General features: G+C 37.5%; 1 protein-coding gene across 3 annotated transcripts in view; it reads left to right on the top strand.

Moving 5' to 3' along the window:
• The window catches only part of RAB23 (RAB23, member RAS oncogene family), a 31,153-nt gene extending 8,532 nt beyond the window's left edge, over nucleotides 1–22,621 (top strand). For 2 of the 3 annotated variants that reach the window (XM_010586891.3, XM_003404413.4), the window contains exons 2-7: nucleotides 4,296–4,517; nucleotides 5,844–5,929; nucleotides 13,161–13,317; nucleotides 15,304–15,386; nucleotides 16,424–16,516; nucleotides 19,115–22,621. In XM_010586891.3, the coding sequence (XP_010585193.2) occupies nucleotides 4,363–4,517; nucleotides 5,844–5,929; nucleotides 13,161–13,317; nucleotides 15,304–15,386; nucleotides 16,424–16,516; nucleotides 19,115–19,254 (714 nt within the window). In that variant the 5' untranslated portion in view covers nucleotides 4,296–4,362 and the 3' untranslated portion in view covers nucleotides 19,255–22,621. Of the gene's footprint in view, nucleotides 1–4,295; nucleotides 4,518–5,843; nucleotides 5,930–13,160; nucleotides 13,318–15,303; nucleotides 15,387–16,423; nucleotides 16,517–17,413; nucleotides 18,076–19,114 lie in introns of those variants that run through there. The other variant, XM_023544643.2, reaches the window with a different exon arrangement.
• Nucleotides 22,622–22,633: the final 12 nt, after the last annotated feature.

The raw sequence follows: 22,633 nt of genomic DNA, 5'->3' as shown, positions 1-22,633 counted from the left end.
AAATCTAGGGAATTTTCAGCCATTATTTCTTCAATTACTTTTTCAGCCCTGCCTTCCTTTTCCTCTCCTTCTGGAACTCCAGTGACACAAATGTTAGCACTTTTTTTAGTTCCACAGGTTCCTGAACCCGTGTCCTTACACCCTCGCCCCCCCCCCCAGTCTGTTTTCTCTCTGTTGTTCAGATTGGGTAATTTCTGTTGTTCTGTCTTCAAGTTCACTGATTCTTCCCATTGTCCCTACTATTCTGCTGTTGAGACCATCCACTGATTTTTTTGTTGTTGTTGTTATTGTAAATTTCAGTTCTAAAATGTCTTCATATATTCTGTTTTTTTGCTGAGGCTTTCTATTTTTTCGTTTGTTTCAAGAGTGTTCATTATTGCTCAGTGAAATCATTTTTATAATGGCTGCTTTAAAATCCCTGTTCGGTAATTCTGACATCTCTGTCTTCTTGTTGTTCGTGTCTATTAATTGTCTTTTGCATTCAAATTAAGATTTTCCTGGTTCTGGGTATGTCTCATGATTTTCAGTGGGAACCTGAACATGTTGGGGGTTAATGTTACAGTTCTCTGGATCTTGCTTAAACTTTTTCTTTAGCTGACTTCCTCTGACAGTGCTCCAGGAGGGGAGGGGGAGTACTACCTCTTACTGTCAGGCAGGGAAAAATTCCAGGCTTCCACTGAAACTGAGAGTGGGAGTGGCTCGTCATGAATGCTGGAAGGGGTAGGAGTTCTGGCTCCTCTGCTGGAGGAGGAGCTCCCACTGATACCACCCTGGCTGGGAGGGTGAGGGGCACCTTGTTACTCCTCCTCTTGTGGTCTCCACTGACACCGCAGGGTGTGGGAAGGGTGGTCTCATTACCACTGAATGGTTGTGAAAGTCCTGAATCTCTAATAGGCCTCTCTGACACCACCCTAGCAAGGAGAGAGGTGGGTAACTCATTATTGCTTGGTATAGTGGAAGCCCTGGTCCCCCACATGAAAATCACAGAGTGAGGGTTACCTTTGTTACTTCCCAGTGGGGATGCAATTCCCAACTCCCAAGTTTGCCTTCTTTGACACTGCTCCATTAGGGGAGTGGGGCACAAGTCATCATATCCCCACAAAGGTGAGAGTGTAAGCTTCCTACTCCGTTTTTGCTGGTGTAGTGGGTGGGGGTGAGACCATAGTCTTTTCTGTGGTGTTTGGCGGGAGTAGAGCAATTATTGCCTGTTAGTTTTCTGTTTTGCTAGGCTGCCTCTGTCCTTGTCCTTTGGCTAAAGCGAGTTGGCTTTTGTTGAGGCCTTTTCTTTTTTTGTCTTATCTGTGCTCCTTGGTATCTCCTGCTTGCCAACTCCTCCAGTATTCAATCTGGGATATATGAGGTCAAAAGAAAACCCAAAGAACTCACGACTGTGTTGTTCTTCAGCTCCTGTGGTCTCTAGCCACTCTGCCACCTTTTCTCTACTTTGAGAGATTCATGTTTATTTCATATATAATGTCCAGTATATGTAAAGGGCAAAATGCATTAAGTTTTTTGTTGTTCTTTTTAACTTCTCAATCATCTGGAGTGACGAATTGTTTAGGAAGGTAGAGAGGGAAAGAAGCTGGTGGTCAGGACTGAACAGAGGCTTATGTTTTTGAGGGAGAGGAAAATTGGTGTGAGATAAAGTTGGATGAACAGCAGCTAGATCATAGTAAGAATTTTAGATTTGACACTAAATGTCCTGAAGACCAGACATTTATGTAGGGTAGTTTTACTCTTGTTGTTGTTGTTAGTTGCCGTTGAGTCAGTTCTGATCCATGGTGACCCCCTACGTGCAAAGTAGAACTGTGCTCCATAGGGTTTTCAAGGTCATGACCTTTTGGAAGTTGATTGCCAGGCCTTGCTTCCAGGGTACCTCTGAAAACCTTTCAGTTAGTAGCCCAGTGTTTACCATTCGTGCCACTCAGAGACTTCTAGATCATTTAAATTCTATACTTGGAAGATGGAATCCAGCCAGGCATCAATACATTTTAAGCTTTCCAAATGATTCTAATACGTAGCCAAGATTGAGAACCATTAGACTAGGATTAATGTTTCAAAAAATTACCTGATTATAAGAATCACTTAGGGAGGGAGGTGTTCGTTTGGATCCTCCAGGAAGAAGAAGCCAAGACGGAATTAGAAGTGCAAGGAATTTATTGGGGGGTGTTATCGTCATCTAGTGCTGCTACAACAAGTGGATGGCTTTAACAGAAAAGTTTATTCTCTCACAGTACAATAGGCTAGAAGCCTGAATTCGGGGCAGTGGCTCCAGGAAAGGCTTTTTCTTTCTGTTGGCTCTAGAGGAAGGTCCTTGTGATGCATCAGTCTTCCCTTGGTCTGGGAGCATCTCAACACAGGAACCTCAGGTCCAAAAGATGTACTCTGCTCCCAGCACTGCTTCCTTGGTGGTATGAGATCCCCATGTCTCTCTGCTCACTTCTCTCTTTTATATCTCAAAAGAGATTAGTTTAAGATACTATCTAATCTTGTAGATCTCATTGATACAACTGCTGCTAATCCATCTTATTGCATCATAGTGATAGGATTTACAACACACAGGGAAATCACATCAGATGAAAAAATGGTAGACAATCATACAAGGGAATCATGACCTAGCCAAGTTGACAGATATTTTGGGGGACACAATGCAATCCATGACGGGGGGAATACCTGTGGAGGATAAGGGGGAGAGCCTTCAAACCGCAATGCTAGTTTGACACCCATGAAAGGAAAGAAGAAAGGACAGAGGAACGGGTGGAAAGAATCTCAGTCTACAGCGTAACTCTGAGAAAATCTCAACCAGCTTGAAGGGGAGCCCTAGAACAAAGATGAAGCCCACATAGGGCAGAATTGGCCTCACTCTAGCATACCCTCACTGTGCTCAGCCTTCAGCTTGCAGCTGAAGAGCGTGACCTTGGTGTGAATGGACAGTACGGTGGATTCTGAAGGTATGGCAGCTGGAGGCAGCTAGCCAACTATTCTTGTAGAATTTTCTCTCTTGAAGGGAGAGCTCAGGGCAAAAACCAGATTCCAAGGCACTTCCTTGGAGATTTTACGATAAACTATGTGATTAATCATGTCTGATATCTGATTAATTATGTCTATTAGGGAGACCCACAGCCAGTACTTCAACAAGTGCTCTTAGGTGATTCTTATAGTAAGGCAAGTTTGTGAAATACCAGGGACAGAGAAAGGAATGCTTTTCACATTTCAGAATCTGGTGTGGTGGTTGTGTGGGTGGATTCTCGGTTAAAGTCATTGGAGTGTAACAGCAAAGTGGGATGGATCATAACTAGTAAGTTTAAGAAGAAATGTGAAGAAATTGACTTTGTATTCTCTTTAGCCAAAAATGCAAATAGTACACATTCTTTTACGTTTTATTATACCAGAAACCAAACCCATTGCTATCAAGTTGATTCTGACTCATAGCAACAACCCTAGAACAGAGCAGAACTGTCCCATAGGGTTTCCAAGGAATGCCTGGTAGATTTGAGCTGCCGACCTTTTGGTTAGTATCCGTAGCTCTTAAGCACTATGCCACCACGGTGTCCGCTTTTCATCATATGAGCGAGTATAACTAGTTAGTCTGCAACTAAAGAAGGCGTGTGTTTAAATATATAAGGTATTTATATATTATTACACAAAATCTTCCTTTGGGGTGCTTTTCTAGGGACGTTAATTATTACCTGTAAGTTCTACTCTGTCCTATAGGGTCGCAATGAGTTGGAATTGACTCGACGGCATTGGGCTGGGCAAGATTAAAAAGCAGTTTCCTCAGATTTTTTTTAGTTGTTACCCATTTGGTTGGTACACTATGGGGGATTTATTATGTTGTATAAAACTATTATTTTTTGAATGCTTATTGTTCTGTGTGCTTTCTGTGTGTCACTGATCAGCAGTCCTGTGAGGTAGATATTAACCCCCAAGAAACTGAAGCTTGAAGAGGTTAAGCAGTAACTTGACTAAGAATACAGAACTAGTAACTGGCAGCTTTAAATCAGGCCTCAACTCCAAAGTCCATAGTCTTCGTCTTTATGAAAGGAAGAAGTATGCAGATTTAGGCATTTATTGATGCCTGAATCACAGACGCTGTTAATGGTAAGGATTAGAAAATGAATGGTGTTCTTGTCCCTCCTTTCAAAGAACATAATATCATCTAAAAGGGGGTAAAGGGGACCTCCATTATGGAAATAAATTCTTATCCTGCAATATGATTATTTTTTGATAAAATAATTATAGCTTATTTGTATAATTTTCATGTCATTAAAAAATAATTTCATTTTAAACCACAGATTTGAGAGAGAAGATCTAATCATCTGGAATTAGAGCTGGTACAGAAACTCCTTTTCAACTCTAAAAATGTTGGAGGAAGATATGGAAGTGGCCATCAAGATGGTGGTTGTAGGGAATGGAGCAGTTGGAAAATCAAGTATGATACAACGATACTGCAAAGGCATTTTTACAAAAGACTACAAGAAAACCATTGGAGTTGATTTTTTGGAGCGACAAATCCAGTATGTACTTGGCCGTTTTGTCCCTTTAGTTTTGATTTGTGAATTATGTCCAAGGTTTTGACTGGAATAATACTAATTACAACACACAGTCCAAGGGTAGGCAGCTAGTGGCAATGACTCATGAAACATTTGGTGGTTTTTAATTGCTCATTCTCATGTATCTATTTATCCTTCTTTCTGTCTTTTTTATTTTTATTTTTTTGTCTTTTTTCCACTCTCATTTCTATTTTTCTTGCTACTTCCCAACTCTCCTTTTTTATCCTATCTTACATGTGTTGTATATTTGTTGGTGGAATCTTGAGCACTTCTTAAACACAAACTAATGTTTGACTCTAGTGAGATTTCCATCCCCTATTCCATTTGGAAGGAAAGTTACCTGCCTCTCAGAATGAAGTTTTTATCTCTTACATTAAGGGATCTTTTTGTTTAGAATGCTTCTTCCGTCCCATTCTCTCTCAAACGGGGCAAGACTGTATAGAAGTTAGAGAGTTAACAATTTGTTTTTACTTAATTTAAAGAAATCTGAGAACACAGATTTTAAAAGGATTAAATACTATGAAAAGGAAATCTTTCTTCAGGAAACCCAATTGGATTCTAAAATATATCAAAGTAGCAATTTTTGTCATCAGTCCTACAAACGTTTAAAGATGTTTAAGATTGTAGAAGACAAACTAGAACATGTTACAGAAATAAACATTAAATAAATCTGACCTACTTGCCCAGACATATTAGCATCGAAGGTAATTGTGCTCATTGGTTTTAAGACTGTTGAATTTCTAATTTGTATCCTTTTACCCTCGTTTTTAAAAATACTTCCGTATTTGCTTCCTTCCATAGAGTATATTTTAAATTTTGATGATGCTTATTTTTTGTACTCGTTACCTGAAGCCAAATTAATATTTTAATATTTGAGTTAAAGGGCAACCAAGCAGGTAAGCTGCTTCTTTCCCTTCTCCTTCTTATTCTATCACTAGGGGACCAGAACCCATTAGAATGGTGTAGCGAGAAGAAAGCAAACCCTGACCTAAGGGAATTCTCCTTTTCCAACACTACTAGTCTTAGAGCCAGCACTGTCTGTGACTGTTGTCAAAGAAAAAAACATGACAGGTAAATCAAACTCATTTGTAAAGTTATAGCTTTGTCTCTTGCCCTTTACTTTCACTGTTGGCAGTAGTCTCAACATTTGAAAATACTCTGACTTTTTCCCAGGTGAAACCAACAATGTAGTTTTAATACCTTCACATTTGAAAAATAAAAACATACACGGAGCTGTATTACTAAAAACATTTTCCTTTACGTATGAAATAAATTCCTCTCTTGTTTCAGAGTTAATGACGAAGATGTCAGGCTAATGTTATGGGATACAGCAGGTCAAGAGGAATTTGATGCAATAACAAAGGCCTACTATCGAGGTAAATTGTGGGATTTATTTTTGTTTGTTTAGGCATGTTCTTTTTGCTAAACAAAGAACATTGTTTCTCACGTAAGGTCTCCTTAAGAATAGTTAAAATAATTTCAAAGTATTTTTAAAAACCTAAATTGTTATTCTTTTAAAAAACTTGTTGAGTGGCAAATAATACTTTGTACTATAGACAGTTTGTCTCTGCCTTTAGAATTATATGAGTCATATAGGCATCTGTAGATAAAATCAGTCAGAATCTTTTAAACACCTACTCTGACCACATATTTTTCCCAAAGAAATTAATATCCGAGAGTAGAAACTAACATATGAAAGAAGAAACCCCTACAGATAAGGTGGCATTGTGTTGTGACACATGAAATCCAATGTAAAGCCTTTTTAGCACTCATTGGTGTCAGAGGTCGTATAAGATGTGAGAGGAAGGAGCCACAATTACACGCTTTAAGGCTCTAACGTGTGGTTAAATTCCTCAAGAAAAGCTTGAATTGCTAAATGGATCTTAAAGTTTCCATTAACATTGTCCTATAAGATTTTGTCATTTTCTTTTGGAATTTAAAGCATGATTTTTAGTTTTTCTCCAACTCACTGCCAATGGTGGTTATAATGAGAGAGCAAAATAACGTAAAGCTTCATCTAGTAGCGTGTAGGATTATAACCTGTTGATGCCAAGTGACCATTAACTGGTAATTCATACTGACAAGAATTTAGTACTCTGTATTTTCCAGATACTGTGAGAGATAAAAAGGAACAGATTATCACCTTTGTTTCATCCCTACTCCTCTGAACTTTTCACGTTCTCGCTCTAACTAAAACTTGATTTAAAGATGCTGCTTCTCCTGCGACCCACTTCTTATCCACATTCTCACATTCTTTTAGACCTGAAGGTTGTTTGACAGGATTGTCTTTTTTTCTCAGTGCTGCTTCCAAAGCATTCTTCTTCCTCCCTACTTGAAAAACCTCAGCACCTTGAAAACCCAAGTCATGAGACTTTATCTCCCACTTATCCACCACCCCCCCCAACCCCCCCCCCGCCACCCAGGTTGCTATGGTCCATCACTTTCCTTTTTGTCTTTTTCTTCGTTGGCATGAAGAACTTTGGCGTAGAAACTTGCCTTACTCTCGCTTATCTTGAAAAAGAAGTCTTCCTTCCCTTGACCCACATCTGTTTCCAGTACTGCCCCATTGCTTTGCTTCCCTTCTTAACAAAACTTCTTAGAGTTGTTTATGCTTGCTGTTTGCATCCTCACACCTCTCATTCTTTCTTCAAACTCTTCCATTAGGCGTTTTGTTCCCCACCATTCCACTGAAAGTGCTCTTATCAAGGTCACCAGTGACCTCCAATTTATCTCTTCTGCTTCCTCATCTTATTCCATCTCTCAGCCCATTTGACACAGCTGACTCCTTTGTCTTCCTTGAGATATTTTGTTTTCTAGGCCAGTGCTTCTCAAACTTCAGTTACATATGAATTACACAGACATTTTATTAAAATGCAGCTTCTGATTTTTTAGTAGGTTGGGGTAGGGCCTGAGACTGCATTTCTAACAAGGTTCCAGGTGGTGCTGCTGCTGCTCCATGGACTGATCTTATAAACCCAGGATCTTATCATGCCACTCTCTGGGTTAAAACCCTTAAGTAACTTTTTCCTGCTAGAAGTTCGGGCATGTAGCACTGCATACACAGGGCTCTGCAATTGTATTTCTCCTCGACCGTCTACCCTCATCTCCTGCTGATTCCTCACTTGCACTTTACTCTTGACAAATCCCTAAATTCTTTATTTCCCATATACACTATACAATGTGCACATGCTATAGATACTTCAAATGCTTTCTTGTCCCACTGAATTTACCTACCAACCTGCTTTAGAGTCTAACTTAATTTGGAAATCTTGTTAATATCTTCTGTAACCTCCACCCCTGAGAAAGCGTACTTTCTTTTGAGCTACTTCTGTAGCTTAATTGCATTTACCACACTACGTAGCGTTTGAGTATTTATCTTTCCTAACAGACTGAGGGAGCCCTGGTGGCACAGTGGCTAAGCACACTGCCGTTAACTGAAAGATAGAAAGATCGGCAGGTAGAACCTACCAGCCGCTCCGTGGGAGAGAGATGGCAGTCTGCTTCTCTAAAGATTTACAGCCTTGGAAACCTGATAAGGCAGTTCTACTCTGTCCTATAGGGTCACTAGGAGTTGGAATCGACTCGATGGCAACTAGTTTGGTTTATTTGGTTTTAACAGACTTGTCTCCATACAGCACCTTGCATAATGCACGGTGGCTGAAGTGAACTCAGTTGCCCTTAGGGAATAGTACCTTTTTTTTTTTTTTTTAACATGAGATTCTCCTTGGTACATCCCACGGCTTCGTTTTACTTATCAGATGTATCAACTTTATACTGTGATCCTAAGTTACAGATGAGAAGGGTATATACGTTTATAAATATAAATTATTTCATTTAATGTTTGAGATGAAAATAGGCATTTAATCTCTGGACTGGAATCCCCAAGACAATAGGATCCTAACCATCTTGTTTGTAGATGCCCTATGTCTGCTCCTCAAGATTTGAAGTTTCATTTAACAAATGTGTATTGGGTATTGATATCTCATATTCTAGGTACATAATAGGCTTTTCCAACTTTGCTCCATCTCTGATTTGGCTTGTATCATGCATTAATATTTTTCAGAAATATATCTGAGAAGTTTCCTTAAAGATGCTGTTTATGCATCTTAAATCTCTCTTTTTCTCATCTGCTATTTAATACCATAATGCTTAAAATACATCCTATCTTAGTAAATAGAGTAATAGTAGTTGAATGTTAAACAGTCTTGAAGACTCGATAATATGGAAGCAGCAATGAATTATTTGTTCAGAGCCTCTTTAAACTTTAGAACAATACAACAAACAACCCACTGCCATCAAGTCGATCCCAACTCATAGCGACCCTATAGGACAGAGTAGAACTGCCCCATAGAGTTTCCAAGGAGCGCCTGGCATATTCGAACTGCTGACCCTTTGCTTAGCAGCCGTAGCACTTAACCACTACGCCAACAGGGTTTCCTAAACCTTAGAAGATACTGCTTAATGAAATTGAAATAAAAGTTACATACGATGAAAATTCTCCTGGCTTCTTTATGGAAGTCTTAAATTCTTCCCACACCATGAGGAGGGAGTGTATATGAGTGCATCCTGGATTACCTGAGAAGTAGTCCTTGAAAATAGATTAGGTATATTGAAATAGCAGTGTACCAGCATGGTTTTCTTGAAGAAATATATGTACGAAAGTTCTAGTTGATAGTGCTAATAAATTTTGCGGTACAGTTTCATATAAACACAGTTTTCTAACTTTAGACAGGATTTACCTCTGACTTTATTTTGAGTTGCTTGCTACTCTAGGGTGTCTATAAATTTACTTCTATTATATAAAATATATATAATTGAGGGGGTAAATCCAAGCAGCTTTTGAATATGTAACTTGTTTTTTCCACTTTAGAAAATACAGATTTATTATAGTAATGGCAGCTGAGGCCTAATAAAAACATAATTACACTGACATGTCAGTGAACAACGATGTGGCGTTTCCAAATTGGTGCCAAGGAAACTAAACCACTGCCTGCTCTAAGAAAATGTTTTGCTCCCTTGAGAAATCAGGAGTGGTACACCTCTCAGTTGTCATCCTAATAATGCAACTACTTACTGCTTTCTCTGTTTACTGTGTCATTAAAGGCTTCCCATCCACAATTGCTTTGTATATTGTTCTCTTCTGGGCCTTGACTCCAGTTTGGTTCTGGATAATGGTGTGAGATTGGGAGTTACGGTCTTACTTCCCCAAAGCTCTCCTTAGAGTAAATGGTATTTTTATCAAATTGTGGGTTTCATCAGCATTGACAGCGTTGATTAGCAGGTCCTAAACGTACAATTTTATTCTTCAGTAAAGAACCTTTGTGTTTTTTTAATGGGGTTATTACCCGCTGCCCTCCAGACACGAGAAAAAACAAAACACTGAAAGTAGTACAATGATTTTCAGTATTTTCTTTTTACCTAGCTCTGGTTTTGAAATTCTTTGCCTGGAATGTATGTTCTTTTAGTAAGGAAAAAAGATAGGTTGGGCTATGTCTTTGTAAGCCGGAAAAAAACCAAACCCAGGGCTGTCGAGTCGATTCCGACTCATAGCAACCCTATAGGACAGAGTAGAACTGCCCCATAGAGTTTCCAAGGAGCGCCTGGCAGATTTGAACTGCCGGCCCTTTGGTTAGCAGCCGTAGCACTTAACCGCTACACTACCAGGGTTTCCTCTTATTTATTAGGACTCAATATTTGCTATTGGTGATCTTATAATTGACACCAAAAATTGACTGGGATCTGTATATTCCTGATGTTTGGATAAGTGGGGTCATTTGTTAACTCTTAGTGGTGATTCATTTATGGGCAGTTTACTGTAATCTATAATGATGAAGTGACCTTTCCAATGGTATCATCTTAGAGTAGATGGTATTGAAGGAAGCTTGAATAGTGGGACAACAAAGGTCTTTGTAAAACAGATGAATAGAAAACACTAGCTTCATTTAGATATCAGGAGTATAAGACAGGCCCAACCGAGTGCAACGAGAAATTGAAAACATTATTAACTTTCTAAAGATGACTGGTACAAACAGAGAGCTTAAGTTCAAAGAAAGAAAAAGGATAATAAATAGCCTTATTTTAAAATTAAGAATATTTATAGTAATTGATATGTTGAACAGTGACAGCTCATGAAGTTGTTACCAAAATGCAGCTTTTTTTTTTTTTTCTGTCTTTTACCACCTCTTTAAATTTTATTAGACTGTAGGAGGAGGGAGAAGTGCTTTCCTTGAACCTAAATGAAAACTCCCCTCAGCTCATGTCTTTTCTGAGTTTTCTCAAGTAATGTTTCTCAGCTGTCTCATAGTTACTTCTAGCCATAAATATAATCTCAATTTGGTAGTTAGAATGGCCCATCTTGTGTGATAATTGAAACTCCACACATAATTTCGTATTTAATCTCCTATCCCTTCTGGAGCTTTTAGCACCTGGTCTGGGGATACTGGTGCCTTTGGTCCTGGGAGGGGATGTGTGGTTGCTTCTTTCCCTACTCTTCTTCCTAGCTTGCTAGAGAGGTTTCTTCCTTCTTTTAGGTCAGGCCCAGGAGAAGAGGGAATTGGGGGACAGGAGCATTGTGGTAGGTGTTACTGTTGTCTGATGTTAGAGCCCGCTAGATGGCAGGTGTTGAAAGCTGTTTTTTCTCTAGTTAACTGCCTTGGAGTTTCCCATTCTTGGGGACTTCTGAGAAATCATATACTCTTTTTTGGCAGGTGCTTTGACCTTTTGTAGCCCATGGGAATTAAGCATTCCACCTCCATCTTCCTTTATGCCAGGCTCCCATCACCCTGTAAGTGCCCTATTGAACCTAATAGCAGTTCCTCTGTGCTTTGAAGATGCACCTCAGCCAGGCATCCTTCTGAAACGGCAGAAAAACAGCCACCTCCAGCACATGCTTGCGGTGGGAACTGTCCTCCACAGCTGCTCTGAAACCCAGGGGGCACTGAGGGGGGTGTGGCAAGGCCACAGGGGCTCTTACTCCTATTTGGGTTTACCTCCCTTGATTTCTTAAACAGGTAACTGTTACACCTTCTTCCTAATCAGACAAGCACTTTAGCACATTCACACTTTCTTTGGCTCTCATCCCACCCTATTCCCCACTAAACTTTTAGTTTTGGGGATGTTTTAAACAGCCTACTTCTTTATCCATTGGTCCTTGATTTTTTAAACAACGTTGAGCTTTTCTAAGTTAATCATCCTTACTGCCCGTATCTTTGGGACTTGATTTTTTTCTCTTTTTCATTATATACTTTCTCTAAGAGGGTTTTTATTTTGCTTAAGTATCTGAGACCTTGTATACCTGAAAATATCCTATTATGCACTCAAATTTAAATGATAATTGGCCAGATTAAAAATTCTAGGTTCAAGGCTAACAAGTAGGATTTTACATAAAGGAGGAACAGTTTCTTAGGTAAATAATTTTAAATGTTAATAATTTAATGGATTAAATAATATTTTATTATTTGTATTATTATATATAGTAAATATTATAATTCAAATAAATATAAATTTATTTATCAATGTATGAATATGGTCTTTTCACTTTTTTTGTCCTTAAATTCTGAAACAGTCTCAGGGCCTGTGTGTTTGGGTCTCTGTCTCTGAACTTGGTATAATTAATTTATTATTTAGTGTAAAAAAACTGCTGTTTTGCTCTCATTACATGCTTTTTCACTCTGCAGTTTTCCCTTGGGTGCTGTATAACCCTTTTTTGGCCTTAGAGTGTCTTAGGTAGCCTAGATGTGTCTTGAGACTTAGTAAGAATCTCTTTTACCAGAGGGATATGGAAGGAAGGAGTAACTGTAAGAAAACATGCTTGATTTCAGGAAATCCTCCCGACCCCTGGGATGCTTTTCTCTTGTGTAAACACGTGCTTCTGTCACCATGCTGCCTGAACCAACAGCTTCAGTTATAAAAACAGCTTCTTCCAGAAGGTTGCTGCTTATTTTTAGTCTTGGCTATTACCCATCTAATTTGATCATTAAAATATTGTCAGTGAATCTGGTATGGGAATTGTGCAGCTAAACAGAATAAAAACTAAATTAAGGTCTTATTTGCTCTATTTTACATATGTATATATAAATATATATAGCATATGTTTTACCCTTGGCACTGGTTCTCAAACTCTGTTCCTTAGCATCATTGATATTTTGTTGCTAAAATAAAATAATGCAAGTTTTTAAAAAGTCAACAGAATAAAAATATTTTTTTCTCATTTTTCTTAAATTGAAAGAAATTAAGGCACAAATGACAAATATTAACAGGAAGAACTTTACAACAGCCTGTCATTCTTGTTTACTCTGTAACATTCTCTCTAGCTCTTATAATGCAAATAAACATGTCCATGTTTTGTGGTGCTCTAAAACGAACGTGTTTGATTTTGATACTTGTACAGGTTTGAGAACCACTGCACTGAATAAAAATTGGTTCTTTGAATTAGAAAATGGAGTTTACATGTTGAAAAATAAGCAGACTGTTACAAAATTGGATCAACATTTATTTGCTTTATATACTTACACACTCTGTTTTAAATAGAATAGATAAAAGCTGCCGACACCTCCCATAGGATTGTTTCATTATTGTAAATAACCATTTTATTTTGTGATCTTGCAGGAGCCCAGGCTTGTGTGCTTGTATTTTCTACCACAGACAGGGAATCTTTTGAAGCAATTCCCAGTTGGAGAGAAAAAGTAGTAGCTGAAGTAGGAGATATACCAACTGTACTTGTACAAAACAAGATTGATCTCTTGGATGATTCTTGTATAAAGAAGTAAGATGACTACATTTTTGGAGGGGGCAGTAATTCCACAAAAGTTGAAACATTTTTTAATTGTTACATAGACATAAAACTTAGCAAAGGTTTTTATAAAGACTGCCTTATACTTAAAATTTCAGCAGGCTATTCTGTGTGATTTTTTGGGGTTAAAAAAATTCATACTGAGTTATAAGTAGAGAAAATTAAAGGAATAAAGTTTGAAGTTCCTTTTAGGATTCCAGTCTCAGGTTCTTGCACCATAAATCCAATTCTTCACTGTTAAATCTAGATATAGTAAGAATGTTAAGAAAAACGTCCTAGATGTTTTCATATCTAAAGAAAGTAGTTGTCCTACATTGATGAATTTAAATAGATAAAAGGTGCAGATTCGTATTGTTCTGTATATTCAGAATTCTTATGCTGAAATTTGAGAACAGAGTTTAACCAGATGCCACTGAGTCAGTTCTGACTCATGGTGGCCCTATGTGTCTCAACAGAATTGTGCTCCATAGGGTTTTCAATGACTGATTTTGGGAGGAAGAAGATTGCTAGGCCTTTCTTCCTGGGTGCCTCTGAGTAGATTCAAACCTCTAGCCTTTCAGTTAGCAGCCAAGCATGTTAACCATTTGCACCACCAAGGGACTCCAAATAGAGTTTAGCATCCAGATAATTTCTGTCCTATAAATATTTACTCGTTGCATCACTGATGTTTTTGCTGGCTTTGAAAATATGTGCTTGGCTTTTACCTTATTATTATTTTTTTGTTATGTGTCCTTTTATTCATTTTCTACGGCTATATAACAAACCATCCCAAAATTTAGTGGCTTAAACGTCAAACATTTATTATTTCACAGTTTCCACAGGTCAGGAATTTTGAGAGTGGCTTAGCTGGGTGATTTTGGTTCAGGGTTTTTCATGAAATTTCCATTAGGATGTTGGCTGGGGCTGCAGTCCTGTAGAGGCTTGAGTGGGGCTGGAGGATCCACTTCCAAGATGCCTCACCCACCTGGCTATTGGCAGGAATAGTTCCTTGCCACATGGGCCTCTCTTTAGGGCTGCTTGAGTGTTCTCACAACCATGACAGCTGGCTTCCTTCAGAGCAGGTGATCCTAGAGAGAGCAAGGCGAAAGCCACAATATCTTTAATGGCCTAGCCTAGACGTCACATACCATCACTTCTACTGTGTGTTACTGGTCACACAGGCCAACCTTGATATACCGTGGGAGGGGACTGCACAAGCTCATGAATACCAGGAAGTAGGGATCACTGGGAGTCATTTTGGAGCATGGCAATTACCAGAACCAAAACCAAACGCGTTGTTGTCAAGTGGATTCCGACTTATAGCAGCCCTGTAGGACAGAGGAGTAGAACTTCCCCATAGGGTTTCCAAGGAGCAGCTGGTGGATTCCAACTGCTGAACTTTTGGCTAGCAGCCATAGCTCTTAACCACTGTGCCACCAGGGCTCCATGGCTACTACAGTCCTAATAAAACTAAAATTAGGAGTCCACATTTATAGACACAATACTAATATACTGATTTTGGCTTTTGACAAGAAAATGCTTTCAGGGCAGGTTAGAGTAAAATAAGTATTTCAATATAAGATTTTCAGAGTGTAATTAAGTCCAAACGATATTAAAAACAGAAGAGAGAGTTGATTAAAGTATTATATAAGGAAAAGTGATATTTAACCATGGAGATTAGTGATTTTATAGAAATGTGTTCTGTTTATAAATATAACGGTTGGTGTTGATCCTCCTAGAGGAGTAAAGACTAAATCTTATGCTAGCACTGAGTGAGACATAGCTTTCAGCTGCTTTTATTTAACTGGGCATCAATATTAAGCTTCTTTAAAAAGAAATAAGGAAAATTTCTGGAAGGTCTGATTCTCAAACCCCCTCCCTGCCACCACTGTATTCAGTAAATGTAATAACAGTGATTTTTTTCAAACAAGCTATCAGAGTGACCTCTATAAGCATTTTCTTTTCTGAATTGTTCTGCAGTGAGGAAGCTGAGGCACTGGCAAAAAGGTTAAAGTTAAGATTCTACAGAACATCAGTGAAAGAGGATCTAAATGTAAATGAAGGTAAATTGCCTTTTAAATACATTATTGCAGCAGGATGTTTGCTTTAATCAAATACTTTTTTATTGTATTATTTAGAAATTTTATTTGTATGAGAACAAAATTTTCTCTTTGTCACCTATTATTAAGTATGATTTAGAGGCATAAATGCTTATTACTCTCTACATCAAAATTTTACCTAATGGTTTTTTGTTTGTTTTAATATCTTTAAAAATCTAAGGTATATATGTGTGAATGCATGTATAGTGTGTGTTTTTAATGCATACCTTTTTCTTTTAATCTTCTCTATTTCAAATTGGTCAATTGTTTTAGAACACCAGGGTAGTAGATATTCTATTAGGTATTGATAACCGTAGTTTGTTTAATAATATTCATTTAAGAAAGTGAGATTAGAGAAAGATAATACTTTTTTTTTTTTCAAAATTGCCACTTATTTTATTAGATCGAAACTTGTTTGTTGCACAAGTCTTTATGCTGCTTATTTTTTTTCACCTGAAGGAAGTTGACATCTTTTCAAGACTTGCTCTGGGATCACTGAATCTTAATCACTATCCAGGGACTTAGAACTAAAGAGCCAGTGAAAACAAGTGTTCTTCCGTTTTGGTACTAATAAAAGACCACTGTACATTTACTGATATCACCATTGTTCTTCTTAGGTATTCGTCAAATCATTTTCAAGAGTTGAACTTCTAACTAGATTGTATGCTTCTAACTCGAATTTAAATTTGTTCATTAAGTGTAAATATTGTAATTGTTGTCGTTAGGTGCCATTGAGTCTATTTTGACTCCTAGTAACCTCGTGACAGAGTGAAATTGCCCCATAGGGTTTTCTTGGCTGTAATCTTTACGGGAGCAGATCGGCAGGTCTTTTTCCCCTGGAGCCACTGCATGGGTTCAAACTGCCAGCTTTCTGGTTAGCAGCTGAGTGCTTAACCATTGCACCAATGAGGCTCCTTGAAATATCATAATAAGTGATGTGAAATAACAGATTTTACATGCATAAATTATATTGACCTGGGGGGCTTGTTTTTTTATTCTAGTTTTTAAATATTTGGCTGAAAAATATCTTCAGAAACTCAAACAACAAATTGTTAAAGATCCAGAACTAAGGCATTCAAGTAGTAACAAAATTGGTAAGTACCCAGGAAATTATAGCCTGTGTTTACCTGGTAAATTTGTTTTCCAACAAATTGGAATTGTTGTGTATTATATTTTATTATTATATTGTATTACTCTGTCCTATAGGGTCGCAATGAGTCGGAATCGACTCGACGGCAGTGGGTGGGATTGTATTATTATTATTATTATTATTATTATTATACTATATTTACCTTTTTTTTATAATATGCTCATTTCTTTAAGAAATGTGATGAGAAAGTATTAATTAGATCAGTGGTTATTAAACTTGAGAGTATCAGATCTTTTCTTTAGAACGTTGAGTTAAAAAGATTTTTTACTATTGAATTTTCTAAGTCCATTTAATATCTTAGATACCAGAGAGATTAAAGATTTTTTTTTATAAAAGTCTATTATATAAAAGGGACTTACAATATTTGTTTTTCTGACTTTATACTCGTGCTGTCTCATACCTTTTCCTGTTCCTTTCATCTTTCTCATTACCTGTTACTGAATTTTTTTAATGCTAAATGTGTAGCATTCCTGAAAAAGGACAAGTACTGTATGATCTCACTATATGAAATAAATATATACAAACTATAGATTATTAGTGGTCACCAGGGCAGGAGGGGGAAGGGGAAGTTTTTCTTTGAGGGGCAATGAGTTTGTGTTAACAGTGGCGGAATATCTTGGAAAAGGATACTGATGATGGTGGTACAATGTGAAAAATGTAATCAATGTCATGGAATTGTGAATGTGGCAGTTGTTGTGTTGGCACGCGTTTTGGTGTATGTATTTTCACCACAATAAAAAAAGAGAGAAAAGTTTAGCACTGCCTGAAGAACAGATAGGTTGTCTTCTCTTTAACAATAAGGACTAACTGAGCATGTTTCCCTTTTTGCTTTGGCTTCCAGGAGGATGAAAGCCAAGTTTGCTGGTTCTGAAGCAGTTGTGGAGTCTCATAAGGACTTCATATCTGTATTCTCTCCACCCTCTCACTACATACACATAAATATAAACATCATTTTCATGACTGGTTGTAATTTACATTTTCCCTTTTTTCTGGCTTTTCTTATTTTGCCATTTTTATTGTATATATTCCTACTGTCACACCTCAAATGCTTTGTAAATTAAGATAAGGCAATTGCAGTAAGTTTAGGCCTTGTCTTCTTCCAATCTACTGATTAAAACCCTTTGATTTTCATTAAACCAAACCAAACCCAGTGCCGTCAAGTCGATTCCAACTCATAGCGACCCTACAGGACAGAATAGAACTGCCCCATAGAGTTTCCATGAGCGCCTGGCAGATTCAAACTGCCGACCCTTTGGTTAGCAGCCATAGCACTTAACCACTACGCCACCAGGGCTTCCGTGATTTTTATTATGGAACAAATTAAACACAGGCTCTTCACTCTGACATTTAAAGACAGTTTCGTCTAGCCCAGCTGTGCAGCCTCATGCCCCACTACTCCACGTTCTGTCTGTGCCACGTTTACCAGCTCCCCCAGAGGGCTTGCTCTGTCCTAAGCATGCTCAGCGCTTTCCCACTTGTTCACCTTTGCTCACTTTGGTTTTTCCATTGAGAAGGACCTTCCTTTTCCAACTTCTGTCTGGAAAGCTCTCTTAGCTGTCTCTTTGAGGGGAGCCACAATCTCCCTGCTTTTCTCCTAAAAGAACAGATCTAAGTCCAGAGCATTGTCAGGTATCCAGTTCTATCTTTTTCGTGTAGTTTTTCCTTTCTTACGTATTAGCTGTAATTGGTCCTTCCTTTGAACTGTCTATGAGATCTTGTGTCACTTTTATGATGCTTAGCGTATGTCTTCTAGCATCACTTATTTGTATGTCTCTTACTTGATAGATGGTAAACTTCTTACAGGCAGGAATTTGTCTTGGTCATCTTTGTATCTCTGATAGCGTCTGGCCCAGAGTTTTGTGTATCATGGGTATTAAATAGTCCAGAAATTGAAGGTTACATTTCGTGACCATCCCAGTTCAAAATGGAAACTAAAATTCTGAAAAGTTTTTCTGTGGTTCATCCCTTTGCTCTCCTCATCACTGTAATTATCCGTAGAACACTTTTTTGCTTTTGTTTTGGCCTCAATAGGAAAATCCTTTATTACTACCAGCTTTTACAATGTTTTTGGTATAAAATCTCACAAATACCATTGATGATATTAAGTCGTGTATTCTTGAGGAAATTATATTATGTGAAGCTATTAAAATTATTGCATTTACTGATTGAAAATTTCTAAAATTTATTATTAGTGAAAAGATGCAGAACAGTGTATAAAATATGCCACCAGTTGGGTAGAAAAGGGAGGAAGAAAAGAATATATCTGCCTGTGTATGCATAAAATAGTCCTGGATGGATACACTGGAAAACTAATAACATGCCTGCCTTAGGGGAGTGGAGCTGGTAGCCAGGGCGTTAGGGTGTTAGGGAGACTTTCAAGGAGGCTTGGACCATGTGTTTTAGCTATTAAAAATAAATGAAATGAAAACAAAAGCTTAAAATTGTAACATACTTGAAATTTCATTACTGATTTTACTGTGAGGCTAGATGCAACCCTGAGATGTATAAGTGTCGATCTCTCTGTTTCCCTCAATTTATACAGGTGTCTTTAACACATCTGGTGGAAGTCACTCAGGTCAGAATTCAAGTACCCTTAATGGTGGAGATGTCATCAATCTTAGACCGAACAAACAGAGGACCAAGAAAAACAGAAATCCTTTTAGCAGCTGTAGCATACCCTAAAACATTTTTAGGGGGAAAGATTGAATTATATTGTGCAATTCAGTGGGAAGTACATCCAGCTGTCATGGTACGTTGCAAGTATTTTAGCAGACTTTTCACCCAGTGGCTCTCTGAAAGTTGATAGACTTAATTAAATATTGCCCTTGCAGTGCTTTTCAGAATGTAGAGTGAGACCTCTGGTGGAAAAATTACTGCCCTGTGGACTCATTTTAAGTTTTTTCATTAGACGAAGCTTTTCCTGTTTTTGAGGAATGCTATAAGAGGTCAAAAACAGGTTTTGCTGAATTTTGTAATGCTGGAAAACATAAATATATTGGTACAAATCTTAATTTTATGAAATCAAGGAAAGATAACAAGGATTCTTTTTCTGAAATTGATCATCTAGCTTTTCTGGAAAACAGTACTGAATCTGAATACTTACTAAAAAAAAATATTGAAAAGTAAATCCTAAATCTCGCCAGACTCCATTAGTGTGTATTTTGGCGATGTTACCTGTGCAATATCTGTATAGTGAACGTAGAGTGTGGGAGTGTGCATGCAGGTTTCTGGCACTGAAGCAGACTGGAGGTACGTGCAGTAAGGAAACTTAGATTCCAGTGAATCCATTTGTAAAACTACACGTTGTGTGTTAAAAGTCTTTATTTTCAAATGAGAAATTCCAGACATATATTTTGCAAAATGAGCTTGGATTTAAAAAGTACTTTGTGCCAAAAATATCATACTTAAATTTTACAGTGCTTTACCATCGTAATTTATATTGTTTATAATACCTTTGAAAAGCAGTTTTCCTCTCTGACAGGGTAAAGGGGAATATAAACTTTTTCATGCTAGAGCATCTCCCAGGTGAGATTTTTGCAGACCCTAAGCTAGCTTTTTCACATGTCCACCCATAAGGTGGTGGCTTCGTGCTGTCGCAGGTCTCACCAAGTCCCTAGGAAGATGCACAACACCTCTGCGGTTACTCACCAGTCCTGGGAAGTGCAGTGGTGCATCTCACACCTTTTGCTGCTGAGAACCCAGTTTCGAACTTTAAAAATTAACACTAACGATTTTTAAAAATACACAAGAGATGGTCTTTTGTCCTAATCCAAACTATGAATTTTATAATGCCCTGCAACTCTAAAGCATCCCTTTGTTTACACATTTTTAAATGGTATTTTCAGAATATCCCTTAAAAATTTCTATAACTTTAGGTTTGTATAGCACTTTCTCAAGAGCTCTGTCAACACGAAATACAAAATAATTTCTTCTAAGAAATGATTTTAATATGTAATCATGTATCAGAGTATAAATTATGTGACTTGGGACAGTAGCTTTCCAACTGAGATAGTTGCATGAATTCTGTTAAGACTGTCATTCATCAGTGGCTTTATTTTTAAACTAGAAACAGTCCTTTTCGGTATAGCTGGTTTTTGCAATACAGAAAAATAACTTTTCTTGGAAAATACATGTCATGAAATAACTTTTCATTATTTGTACTAAATATATGTTTTATGTATTCTACTTGTGTGTTTTATCTTGTTTTTAAGTCTTCCATCCACACCACCCTCATCCCCCTGCCCAGGTTAACGCCGAGAACATGATAGAATTTTGGGGGCATCCTTGTTAAGTGGTCAGGAGTGAATGTGTGCTTTTCATAATAATTGAAATAATTTGGCATTATCTATTTCAAAGTAATATAAAGTGTTTATTTTTGTGTCACCAGTTGTCACCATTCCCATTGCTGGCAGTGGGCTAGGTTTTGGAAAAACTCCGTTCCTAACAATGGGTACCTGCTAGTGATTCATCTTTCCTCTTCTACTCTTTTGAAAGTCTTTTTAATTTTTGCACAGAATACATTTTGTGGCAAATAGTCTTATGGTCTTTATTAGTAGCAAAATCACTCATATAATATTTTGTAGTTCTGTATCATATAGCAGTTTAATGTGCATGGGTAAAAGTTTGTTACTTTTCTACATAAAAGTGTAGTCTCTGATGATGGTTGCAGTTCTCCTAATGTTTGTAACATGATTTTATGTACTTTGTCCTTTTTTTCTTTGTATGAGAACTGAAGAGACCTTTGTTACACATTGGAGTTTTTCATTTGCACTGTTGTAAACCTACCCATAATTATAATTAGTCATGTTAAATAATTAAGTAGGCCAGAAAATTGGCCCTAAGTGATATTGTTAAATTTAATTTATTCTGAAACCCTCAAAATTGACATTAATTTTTTTTCTGAGACCCTTAGTTCTTTTAAATAACTTTATGATTAATTCCTAATGAAATATGGATACTAAAGAAAAAGCCTGTCTGAGATTCCAGATTATTGTTCATTTGTGCTCTAATCTGCTTTTTAAAATTATGGCTAATTTATAGCATACAGATACATAGCTGTGGAGTAGCTGCCATATATAAGTTCCTCAGGTTTCCTTTTCCTTGTTCAGTCTCTGCCTGTCAGATTAAATAGCATACAGAATAGCCCAGATATGGCAATGTTGTTAAATAACATCAGGTTAAATGGTTTCCTTTTTATCTGCCCAAAGTCAATAGCACACATATACTTTTTCAAAATAAAGTAAAACTAATACTGTGCTACCAAAAAAGGGGGTGAACAGCATCCCACACTGTGGAATGAAGTTGGAAGGTTGTTTCAGACGTTGGCAGTGCAGTGCTTAGAAAGAACTCTCACTGAAGTGGACTCATGTGCCTGTGACTTTTTAGGGACTGGGATCTTTTCTGAAGATCTTAGAATGGTGAATTGGCCTTAGGACTTAATGTCCCAGCTTTAAGTGTACTACTTCAAAGCCAGATATTGTTAACTGTTAGCATCCTTTTCAAAATCTTTGAAATCATTACTGGTAACCTGCGGAAATGCTGCCATTAATATGTTATTAGGATATCTGTTTCTCTGAAACCAGCATGAACTGACAGGGTAAAAATGTTCTGTGGCTTGTCACACACTGCACACTCATCTAATGACCAGGTAGATTTAGTCATCTTCACCTGTTACGAATATCGTATGTACTATTATCACTCTAGGTTTTCACCTCTAAAACATGTAAGCCTGTCTGTCATACCAGTGAATTTATTTGCTAACAGAAGATACTCAAAACCACAGTGGACTCTGGTCTAGTCACCAAACTCTCGGGTAACTGGCTGCTTTGGCTCTAACCTTTATTAGGTAGTGCTCCTTTTCTTCTCTCTGTTGAAATATCTATAGTAGGATGTTGGAAAACGGTCTTTTAAAAATAAAAATGTTGGATTAAAAGGAAAACTGAACCCCTTCTATATTTTTGTTACTATTAAAATAATGTTTTTGTAAATTTGAATGGAAAACCACTTGTATATATTATTAGGTTGCAATTATGCCCTCAAATTTAAAGTATACTACTTGATA

This window comes from Loxodonta africana, chromosome 1 (genome assembly GCF_030014295.1).
Source record: "Loxodonta africana isolate mLoxAfr1 chromosome 1, mLoxAfr1.hap2, whole genome shotgun sequence".
In the NCBI taxonomy this organism is placed as follows: domain Eukaryota; kingdom Metazoa; phylum Chordata; class Mammalia; order Proboscidea; family Elephantidae; genus Loxodonta; species Loxodonta africana.
The sequence above is the reverse complement of the archived record's forward strand: the minus strand, read 5'-3'. Positions and strand labels throughout refer to the sequence as shown.